The sequence below is a fragment of the Symphodus melops genome (genome assembly GCF_947650265.1).
Source record: "Symphodus melops genome assembly, chromosome: 11".
NCBI classification, from domain to species: domain Eukaryota; kingdom Metazoa; phylum Chordata; class Actinopteri; order Labriformes; family Labridae; genus Symphodus; species Symphodus melops.
This window is the reverse complement of record NC_136701.1, coordinates 16,751,983-16,763,733: the sequence shown is the minus strand read 5'-3', so window position 1 is coordinate 16,763,733 and position 11,751 is coordinate 16,751,983. Positions and strand designations below refer to the sequence as shown.

The 11,751-nt window shown below is 40.5% G+C and overlaps 1 protein-coding gene across 9 annotated transcripts in view; it reads left to right on the top strand.

The window, feature by feature from the left end:
* The first annotated feature begins 4,176 nt into the window (after positions 1–4,176).
* Positions 4,177–11,751, top strand: part of nbeaa (neurobeachin a) — a 58,706-nt gene continuing 51,131 nt past the window's right edge. For 4 of the 9 annotated variants that reach the window (XM_079355746.1, XM_079355751.1, XM_079355745.1 and 1 more), the window contains exons 1-4: positions 4,179–4,503; positions 6,977–7,072; positions 7,216–7,337; positions 10,716–10,842. In XM_079355746.1, coding sequence (XP_079211872.1) covers positions 4,417–4,503; positions 6,977–7,072; positions 7,216–7,337; positions 10,716–10,842 — 432 coding nt within the window. In that variant the 5' untranslated portion in view covers positions 4,179–4,416. Of the gene's footprint in view, positions 4,504–6,976; positions 7,073–7,215; positions 7,338–10,715; positions 10,843–11,751 lie in introns of all 9 variants that reach the window. The other 5 variants (XM_079355750.1, XM_079355749.1, XM_079355748.1 and 2 more) reach the window with 3 other exon arrangements.

Below are 11,751 nucleotides of genomic sequence, written 5' to 3'. Positions count from 1 at the left end.
TCAGTATGTTATTTTTTTTTTGGATAAATTATTAAGACAAAGAATAAATGTAATTTTTTTTTTCCTGAATTCCAAATTTTCCAATAGTTGATGTTGATAAGAATTGAATGGAAACACAGAAATGATCTTTTCCTAACGCACAGAATCACTCAAACACCTTCTCTGTTGTCGCCTTCATGTATGATGTTGAGTGAGTAACAGGGACCATTGTTGGGATAGGTTTTTTTGTTATTCAGTTAGGCTTTTTCACACGTTTTCCTCGACAAGCAGCATCCAGTGTCGAGCAAGTAGTGATTCTTACAAGAGCACAGAGCGCTCCTGCATTGAAGCGCTCCTGCATTGAGCCGTGGGTTGTGGGTGTAGGTGGAAAAAACAATATCAATATCATAGAAAGGACGGAGCCACATGCCGCTCTGAAACGAAGCAGATTTTTGAAGCCACATTCATCTGTAGTGAAGCTTCAGGTGGAGTAGTGATTATTTCTCCTCCTTAATGGAACATTTTAAGATCATTTCAATAACGTTTATTTTGGTGCAACATGGCGGCTGAAGAATTATTGAAGATTAAACTACCAATGTGGAATTCACTCTTGTTGACCATATTCATCAGGTGACCACTGCTCAAATCGTGAAATCGCGCAAGCATGATGCGCTTTTGTTGGCCAACCAGGAAGTTAGCATCGCGCTCAAACACTTCCATTCTGAACCAGCCTTTGTTTTCTTTTCTATTGTTGGGGGAAATAAGCTCTGTGGGGAAAAAAGGTTTGCTTGCGACACTTGACCGTTTTGTTTACCAACATAATCTTCACAAAGGCGACTTTCATAATTCTTTAATCGTTGATTCTTTAATGTTAGGCTATAAAGGACTTCATGTTTCCAGCGCTAAGCTTCCAAGCAGTAGCTTTACTGTTACTGTCTGACATTGTAGTCCTAATTAGCCAGTTGTTAGCAGCTGCCTTTTGTAAGACGTAAAAAAGCTTCAAAATTCACTAGTGGGGCACTACAAGATGTATTTTATGATTTAGAAAATAACACTACAATCCCCAAAGCTTGTGACCACAAATCTTATTTCTGGCATTTAACAGAAAACTCATTCCAAATAATCTGTAACGAGCGACTGGTTTGGACCTCAGTGTGTTTTTTTGCGTGTGCTATTTTATATCAAGGGCTTCATTGCAAAAGCAAACATATACAGCCGTCTCCTTACAAATGTCAGATTGACCTTGACTTTGCTTTAATGACGCCTCAGAGTGCACGTCCTCTCCTTCCCTCCCTCACACCGTGTCCTTTTTGTCCCGTAGAATAATGTGCTTTATAACTTCACTGACTTATTACTGCTCACCACAGCAGAGGATGTGCTGCTTATATCAATTTAATGCCAATTTTCAAACACTTCCATTCTGAAAGCACAATTCCAACGCTTTCTAAAAAACAGTTTGAAATGACCTACATGCATTGATTGTGCTAAAAACGAGGCTTAGGGGTTTTGAATCTAGGACATTGTGTATTGCAGTTTTTTCTCTCTCTTTCTCTCTCTCTCTCTCATACCAAGCACCTCGGTGAGCTAGCCTGCTGCTGTATTCCCTGTCGCTGGGCTCTGGCTAATGAAATATTATTGGAAGACTCTATTCATATCTAGCAGGCCCTAATGGGAAAGAAGAGCCTTTGTATGCAGATTGCCTCACTCTTAGAGGCCGGCGCTCCACCTCGCCATATCCACACTGATCTTTTGTGGCTGTGTGAAGTGAAAGTCAATGAAGCAGGAAGGTCATCTTCACTGAACAAATGCCTTTAAACACCATGTGCTTTTTAATTTTCTGCTCAAATGTGCAAGGGAAATATTTTCAAAGTCTGTCTTTTGTCATTTTGGTTGGTTGAGGTCGGTAAAGAAAAGAGGTCCTTTACTTTAATAATATGATAGTGGTGGGGTTATAACAACAAGCTAGCATAGCTCGTTTTGATGGAAACAAAACAATGAAACATTTAAGCATTGTGAGTAAATGTACTTATTCACTGTCTTGCAAAGAATGAGTGAAGAGCGATATCGGTATGCTAAACATGGAGCTAAAGCCAGCCGGTGATGAACGAGACTAGATACAGCAGAAACAGTCACTGACCTGATAAATTCCTTTTTCTCTTCAGTTTCATTTGTATGTCTTCAAACAGTGTCGGTTGGTTGGTTTGTTTTTCGAAAGAAGTCGGCTGCGGTCTTTTCACTTTCAGCTCTCTGGCTGAGCTAATCACTTGTTGCTGTTGCCTCGTGTACCAACATGAGAGAAGAACTGATGTAGCTCACTGCGAGGATACTGCTGTTCCACATGCCATATTTTTTGGGGTTGTTTTTTTGTCTTGATTGATAGTGAAGTTGAAGAGCGCCAGAAATGGTGTTGGCTGATGTCGGACTCGAACCCACTGACCGGACTTTAGCCTCTACAAATGGGGCTGCTGACATAACCGCTAGGCTATGCAGCACCCCTCAAAAACCTTGCTTTAGAAAGAAATGTGTAAAGGGGGGGAATCTGTTTTATAATGCATCAGCTTGATTGACAGCCAGGTGCACTGTGGCGGTTTGTCAGGAAGCTTAAAACCCTCCTCAGCTCCAGCTCTTTGCCTGTTGTTAGGATGCCTGAACGTTAGAATGAGACAGCATTTCCAGTACAGTAGCTGCTGCTGCTGATGAGCCTCCAGAGCCCCCTGCAGTAACAGATGCGTGACGTCACTCGGGCTTCGGCTTTCAATTACAGCCTATGCTCAACACTTTCTCGCTGTGCTTCATTTGTAAACCTCGAGGTCCAGGAGCACAGAGAGAGTGCTGTTTTTGAGCGGCAGGATGACAGACAAATAAAAGTCAGGGAATCAACAAAAACACTCAGAGCCTCTGGCCCTGTGGACCTTTCACAATAAAGGCTTAAAATTAACCGGAGAGAAGTGCGTAGAATCAAATTGGAAATTCTGAGTTTAATGTTTGGCTGTTTTCAGTTGAGAAATGTTATTCTATGTGCTGCACAAATTCACATTTAATGAACTATCTGATTACTCTGGATTATACACATTTAGGCCTTTTTAGTAATACTTGGTATTAACAGCAGATCCTATCGATTTCAGAACGTTTTACACTTCATCAGACGGCAAACCTCAGTAGCCAACGTTCACTGTGACGTCTCCAATGACCAGTTTATACAGCAGTTTACAATAATGAAAGAAGTGAGGATGACGAGCGGACACGAGCACATCAGTGCACACTTACTGCACGTTTGAGATGATTTACATTAGAACTGATGATCGATTGAAGTTTCTGTTTCATATCACTCCACCTCTGTGCGTAATGGCACGCTCTATTATCTGTATGAGCTCACTCCCTTTCAGAGGTTGTTCTGCACTTATTAAAATAATAGTCAACTAAAACGCCAACATCTAAAATAAAGTCTTGTTGCTGCTCTGTCTGACAGGATGATCAAACGTCTTTTAGGTTTCTGTGATTATGTTGAAAACCTCTTCAGTGACACTTCAGCGTTCGGTCGTCGGGCTATCACTCTGCAGAAACCATTAGGAAGTTTCAATGTTTTAATAACCCGATGGCTTGAAATGGGCCGGATTTAGGGGGTTCTGCTGCCTACTTCCCGTGTCTCTGCACAAGCAGCAACAACTTCATCATCACGCTATTCTAAACAATTATCAATGTGACACAGCAGAGAAAAAATCTGTTCCGACCTGTTTATTCGGAAAAAGAAACAAAACAACCGTTGATCCTTATACAATGGCAAAATCGCTGAGCTCTCGAGAAGTGCATGAAACTCCGGCTCCACGTGTCCCTACAGTGGGGTCCTGATGTGACCTGACCGCCATCTGATCCCTCTTATTTATTTGATTTCTATAAAATGCATACAAGCAGAAAAAAAGAGATTCCCACTTATTTAAATATAAAAAAGTGTCAGAACAGATAACATTATATTGCGCCAAATGTAATGAGAGATTTGGAAAGTGACACAGGTGCTGGATCCAATCAAGTAAGTGCCAGTCACAATCTGGTAGGTGCTGGATCTTGTTCCTGCAAGATCCGGCACAAATTAAACGCTGCGTGTTCGGTTTCATATTACACGTCCTATGAGATGAACAAACCAACACTATGGTCAACGTTTTCATGGTCCTACGTAATGCTCTGCACAGGAACTGTTCACCAAATTCAAGACTGCGTCTAATTTGCTCTTGCTTGGATGTTGTCTGCGCTGAATCGTAGATAAGACATCACAGCACACACTGAATTACCTCAACACATCTTATCAGTGAAGTGTCGCTGGACGACCTTCCAACCGCTGACTCACAAACACAGTCATGAGAGCTCACACAAACACACACTGCTCAGCTGTGCTTGCTGTACCTTGTTGCTTTGTGTGTTTCTTCAGACCTCCTCGTGGACATGCTGGGTGTCATGGCCAGTTACAGCATCACAGTCAAGGAGCTGAAGCTACTTTTCAGCATGCTGAGGGGAGACAACGGCATCTGGGTAAGTTGGTGGGCACAAAAATAATGTTGTTGTTGTTGGTGTGTGTGTGTGTGTGTGTGTGTGTGTATTTGGTTAGCATTAAGATAGCATCAATACTTTAAAGCCCTCATAAATATATACCGTGATTTTCTCATGCTTGGGAAAATAAACGTTTAAGTCTGATTGTTCAGACACTCAGTTTGAGACTTTTATATGAATTTGAATTAAAAGAAAAGGATTAATTTAAAATGTATTCACAAATAGATCAAAGCCTGAAAGTAAGCTTTCCTCTCTAAACACATTTGTATTTTTCCCTGGTCTGATTTGGTGTCTCAGAAGTACGCCACACTCTAATTAAAGCCAAATGTAATGGTTAAATGATGATTATTTTGTCATTAATACTTTTTAAGCTGTGGAAGCTGAATTTGTGCTGCATCAGATTAATTATGCAGCATTTGTTTATGTGTCGTTAGTCTGGATGTGACTTAATGGCATGGTTGTTCTCATAACCCAGAATAATAGAGGTTTACTGTAAGCCAGTATTTAATTGTGTGTGTGTGTGTGTGTGTGTGTGTGTGTGTGTGTGTGTGTGTGTGTGTGTGTTTTTGTTGTGTGTGTCTTGACTAGCATGTCCATGTTAAGATTGACAAGTGAGCATATGTCAAGACAAGGGCAATTTAATCGGTGCTTTATAGTGCTGCTCTCTTGTTAGCAGCTTTATTAATTCATTAGGGTTTAAACTAGTTAGCTTTGTGAGAATGAGGGAACCACAGTGACAACCTCATTTACCTGTGAAGGTAAATTAAAAGCCCATGATTGCTGTGTTGTTTTTCTCCAGGTGCATCTCTTTCATCGATTCATTTTTTTAATATAATTGTCACATACTCTGCATTACATCATCTTCTATTAATAACCACCGAGCAGCTCCACTGTTGGAGTCGCTGCATTGCTCAAGTGCTTCCTTTTTTTCTTCTTCTTCTTTTTCTTCTTCTCACCTCCAAGACTTTTTCTAACAGGCTCCTGGGGGTTGCACTCAACCACAATATCACCTCATCTCTATCTCACTCACATTCCCCTGACAACGCCAGCCAAGAAATGGTTCCTGTTGAGCCAAATATTCTAAGCGTTTTCTTTGGATGTGTTTATTGTCTGTGGGTGTAGGCAAGTGATTGAAAAAAAGATTTTAGTTGATGTTAAATCAGCCTGCGAAGGGCACAGTGCATGGTTCGAATATCATCGCAGAAAATGCAAAATGCAAGTCTCCCTTTAAAATATTCAAAATGAACAGACCTTTATTTTGAACAGTTGAAGATCAAAATGTGTTTTTTGCTTTAATTTAAGATCAACATAATGTGCTTCTGAATGTTTCAGGCTTTACCACACATAATGTTTATTTATTTATTTTTTATTTCATGTACTTAAAACAAACAAAATAGATAAAACATAAAAAACTAAAGATAAAACAGACAGTATGATTTAGATAATACAAAAAAAAGGATGTCTTTTGAAAGAAATGTGCTGGAGAAGCCAATTAAACCCAAAGGGGCTTGTCGAGTGGCTCTCCTAACAGGTAACACAGAAACAAGTTATTAAAGGAGTCCAAGCAAATATATTATAGCTAACCAGAAAGCATTGTGTGTCCACATTTGGCCAAAATAATGCAGTAAAATTGGCTTCTAAGAAAAAAGAGGAGCCACATCACCCATGCTGTTGCTGCTGACTCATGCTTACTTTTAGGGCCAAAATGGCAAGTTCTCCTGAAGTATCTGTTGATGAGATTAATTCAGGATTTGTGAGTCGGGAGTGCTTAGTACATATTCCACTTAGGGATGGACTTTTCTCTCCTCATTTTAACTGCTCCCTGTGGTTTCCTGATTAGCCCTTGTTACCTGATCTGTGGACATTTAGAATACTTTTGGGAGACTAAACCGTCACTATTAGGCCTCAGTGTAAGGTTAGCATGCTCCACAGGCTGCAGGATTCCTTGGCAGCTGCTGTTCCCTGCTAGCGCAGTCGATATGCCCTCGTCCCCTCTCGTCAATCTCCACTCTACTCAGGCTCCAGGACGACTGCCATCAACAACCCCTGGTCAGTGGTCAACTGCAGCGCCATCATCCATCCCTGCAGCTCCTAATAACTATCACCACCTCATCCACCTCACCCCTATTTCCCTGTCTTATCTAATTCCTCCTCCCCCACCGGCAGCCCCCCCCAGAGACAGATCGATTAAGGGTTGCCATGGTATTGATGATGTGTTGTCGGGGGAAGGCGGAGGTGATTGAGGACTTATTGATCCACAAGGTTGTGGTAGAGATGTGATGTCACACCGTGTTTTTTTTTTTTTTTTTTTTAAGAGGCCCTCCCCCTGTGTGACTGATAGCCGGCATCCGTCACATAATAATGACTGCCACTTTCTTCTCTACGTCCCTCCCTCCTTCCCTTTCTTCCTTTATTCCTACCGTCCTACCTTCCTACCTCCCTCTCTCTCCTCAAGCCAAGGCACGCTATCAAGCTCCTGTCTGTGCTGAACCAGATGCCACAAAGACATGGTCCTGATACCTTCTTCAACTTTCCAGGACGCAGTGCAGCGGTAGGACTAATATACAAACACATACCTGTACATCCGAGCGCCGTCATAACAAATGTCTTTAGCTTCTTTTTTTTTGTACTTAAGAACTTTAAAGAAATGAATTTTTAAAAGGTGGTAACTGACGTGTGTTTCCTTCCCCTCAGGCCATAGCTTTGCCGCCAATTGCCAAATGGCCTTACCAGAACGGATTCACTATAAACACCTGGTTCAGGCAGGATCCACTAAACAACATCAACGTGGATAAAGACAAACCGTATCTCTATTGGTAAGAAGCACACCAGTTATCGAGTTTAAAACGTGTTAAAAAGTCAAATCCTTGATAAGAGATTTTGATACTGCAGTCTGCAGAGCCCGGGGAGGTTACATGGATATAATAATAATAAAGGCCTTTCATATCTTGGCAGTGAATCTTGAACGTAAATGTTAATTGAACTTACCGAATGCTAACATTAACTGCCCATCGTGTCTCCAGACAACAACATTTATGGCTTCCCACCTTGAGGGTGTTGTCATGGCAACATGGCTGCCATGGTAATAACAGTCTTTATGAGTTTAATTTATTTAAACAAATGCATGGTATTTACTAAAACGTGTATGCAGTTAATGAAAAGAGTGTGCGGAATATGAATAAAATGTATGTGTAAATTACAAAATCCCACACGTGTTTTTAATGAAGATGCACGTGCAAGTTACGTAAACACGGGTGTCATTTGTATAATGGCTTAAAAAAAGAAAGAGCGAGTAAAATTCAACAAACAGAAAAACATCCATGTCACCTCCTGGGCTTCATCGCATCAGCTTGAAGTACTTTTCTTTTATTACTTGAATAGAAAATCCAACCTTCAACACTTCAGCATTTTCATAATGTATCTCTGAGGAGAAGTCTTTCTCTTTTTACATCTTTTTTTGTTGACATGTCTTCAATAATTTTGCCGGCACAATAATAGAGGAGTTTCATAAAAGTAAAAGAAACCAAAAACATGTACGGTAAACAGCAGGTTTATTGTGCGTGTAAGTTTCTTTAATATCACAAAGGAAGAGTTTTTGTCGACTCTCCACTTTGAGCTGTTATACACAAGAAGAAAGGTTGTAAAAGATGCAGAAGAACCTGCTCCTCTGTTGAAAGCAGTCGTTTACACAGAGCACAGCTTTAAGAACTTGAACTCCGAAGTGCGATTGACTTTTTGTTGACGGTACAAACTGTGTCTCTTGCTTCTGCTATTACTATTGATCCAAGCTTAGGGAAAAAGTCACAGCTGAATAACGCAGGCTCAGGCCTGCTCTTACTGCGTGTCAAAAGGCATTCTGGTTAACGAAGAAGAAACTAACCGAGGTGAACAGACGTGACGCAGGCTGTGGCAGAGTGCACTCAGTGGACTGCAGACTTTTGCTCTGGTCTAAAAATCTCACACATTAGCTGTCAACAGGGTACAGGGTTAGTGATTGAATACCCATGTGCTTGAAGTTTTGCCTGCTGGTGAATTCTAGGATTTTTAAGGGGGGTTTTCATTAGCAAAAGGCCTGTTGATTATTGGAGCGGGACGAATGAAAGATTTTAAGGTGCTTTATTTTAATCATTTAAAAAAAAAGTTGCTGGAAAGTTTAGCCTGAGGATGGAGCAAAAACAACAAGTCTTTGGAGAAGCCGAATCTTCAAATGCTTTGTTTTATATCTTTCCCTTACATGGTCTTGTTTAAAAAAAGAAAAAGAAAAAAAGAACATTTCCATTAAATATTGAGTGGTAGACCTTCACACTTTTATTTGTTTTATCAACTCCCAAAAAACCCAAACATATTGAATTGTCAGTGAGAAAACATCAGTTATGCGCTGGACAAGCTTTAAACCGTATACTGTTTCACATTTTTAACAAGCAACTTGTGATAACTCTGCCTCTCTGGTGAAGAAAGTCAGCAGACTTTTTCTCCAGCAACACTAAATTCTGCTGTGTTTATTATGTGGAAGTCCTTGGAGGACACCAGATGTGGAACATTTAGCTTGTCAGACTTAAAGACACAGACAGGAAGTTAATAGATAAACAGATAATGAATTAGAACATCATTTCAAATGTCAGACAGTCCATTAGGAGTGTGCTGCCGGGTGGATGCCTCTGCTTGTTTTGCAGCTCCGGACCTCGCTGGCCTCCATGTTAGCGTTATAAGAGCGAGCCGTTAGCCACTATGAAGCCTCATTAGGTTTGACCTTTTATTTAATTGAACTCCTTTACTCCTCTGCTTGGTTTCTTCCCACCATCTTCTCAGTCGGTGACGTTAACCAGCAGCTTCCTCTCTCTTCTCGCGCTCTGATTCTTTATGTGCACAACTGTTTTGCCTAATCATGACATGTTTCTTTGCATCTCTGGATACAATCACAGATATGAGTTCTGATCGGGGAAAGCATCAGGATGTTATCTTGTTTCCTTAGTGGCCGATTGTCAGGTTGTCATGGTGCGTGAGGATCTAGGAAAGGGGGTGTACACTTCTGTTCTCTGGCCCAGGTCTTATCATCCTCCCCCAGATGCAGCCGCTACTCCAGCCGCCTGTCTGATACAGGCGTTCACAGTTGAATGAAGGCCGCGATAAAACACTATATGCTCTCCTAACATTTAGCAGGGAGTCACTTGAGAGGGATTTATCTCCACTTTCTGGCTCTGCAGTGTGTGTGATCCTTCCTGGCCCATTTTCGAAGTGAAATGTGTCTCATTTTGTGACGAGGCTTAGCAGTGAGAATTGGTTTTACGCAGAGGTTATGAGTGACGGAAAAGGAATGTTATAGGGAGAAATGTAAGGAAAGGGATTACGAATGTTTTTCCACAAACTTATGATCTCGGACCTTTGGTGCTGCTCCAAAGAAAATAAATCCTAGTGCTTGTAAAATCCTTCCTGTTTTTGGCAATATATCATCGTGAAGTGTTTTGCTTGGCGGGATATTTTTTTGTTTTTTTATTATCTATGAACTAACAATGCTGGATTCCTTTAAAGTTGATTTGTACACATACTTTGCAGAAACACAAGCATTGCATTGTGTATAAAAACAACAAAGTGTCTTTGATTTAACAAATGTTATTATCGGGTAGAATTACCTTGCACAACTATTGTATTGTTTATTATATACCTTTATATTCAGGTAGTCAGATATATATACACGCTTTATTTAAAAGCCCTTTTAAAACACTCAGTTACAAAGTGGAGGACATTTGGAGTTCCCTGAGTCATTTAACCCTTTCATTCCCTTTTTCTTGCGCTCCCTACTGTAGGTAACTGAACCATTTGTGAAAAAGGAAAGCTTTGTGCTTCACCTTTAATGACCAAACTTTCACTTTTTTTACTTTCTTGTTCTTACATAGATGTGTTTTTATCAAACGTTTCTTTAGTCATAGATACATTTAAAAAAAAATCTTTAATTGCATTAATAATAATTTTGCTCCCAAGTCTTTATTTTGGCTGCAAGGAAAATAGTTTTACCTCTGTTTGAAAGATTAAGAAATTAAATTGAAAAGATGCTATTCACGATGAACATGTCATTTTTGTCACAGACGACCCCAACTGTCGCTCCATTTATAGTGAAGCACCATAACTGTTTTTTTCCCCACAGCTTTCTGATTTGAACTGGAACAGAAATGATTGTGTTGTTTTGGTTCTTTCAGTTTTCGCACCAGTAAAGGTATCGGTTACTCCGCTCACTTTGTTGGTAACTGCCTCATCGTGACGTCGTTGAAGTCAAAAGGAAAAGGCTTTCAGCACTGTGTAAAATACGATTTCCAACCCCGCAAGGTAAGAAATACACACACACACACACACACACACACACATTACAACTGAAAATTCAATTAAGTCTGTGTGAGGTTGTGTTTTGTAATCCTGTGCCACTCGTTACATGAGACTGCATGCTGCTGTCTTGTATAAACCCTGCACACCACCACTCTATCACACTGTCAGCATTCTGCATCTGTCCTGCACACACACACACACACTCACACACACACACACTCACTTGATGAGATAGCCTTCTGCAGTTTTTGCTGACCCAGCTGAATCTATGCACTGCTTAACAAAGTTCCCAGTGGTTCTATTTGATCAATTTTAAGTCACTATGTCTCACAGCATTTTGTCCACAGTGTGCATATGTGTGTGTGTGTGTGTGTGTGTGTGTGTGTGTGTGTGTGGGCTTGCATGCACCTGTAGTATTGTCCACTCACCAGTTATGCATACACCAGCAAAAATTCCATCTACAGCGCTCCTTCCAGTATAGTGCTTGTCCACATTTACTCGACTCCTCCGGGTTAAACTGTATGCGTTATTACAGGGATTAATCTGACCAATCAACACACGCTCGTGATCCCCAAAACACACATTCACACTCACAGTAAGACATTTATCAAGGTGAGAAAAGGGAACGATTTGGAAGACATGTTTGGCAAACATCTGTGATGGTTATCTTTGGTGTTGACCAACCCGCTCATTAAACCTCAACGCTTTTTTTTGTTTACAAAGACATTTTATGACAAGGCCAGAAAAAAAAAACATCTTGATATAGGCTTCAACAAGTCTTCCTTACAGTACAGTAATTATTTGACTGCCATGTATATGGACTGTGGTGAACTGGAATAAACAACCACGACATTACATTATTACCCATATGATCAAGTTTAAAGAGTTAAAGAAATTCAGTCTTAAAAAAGA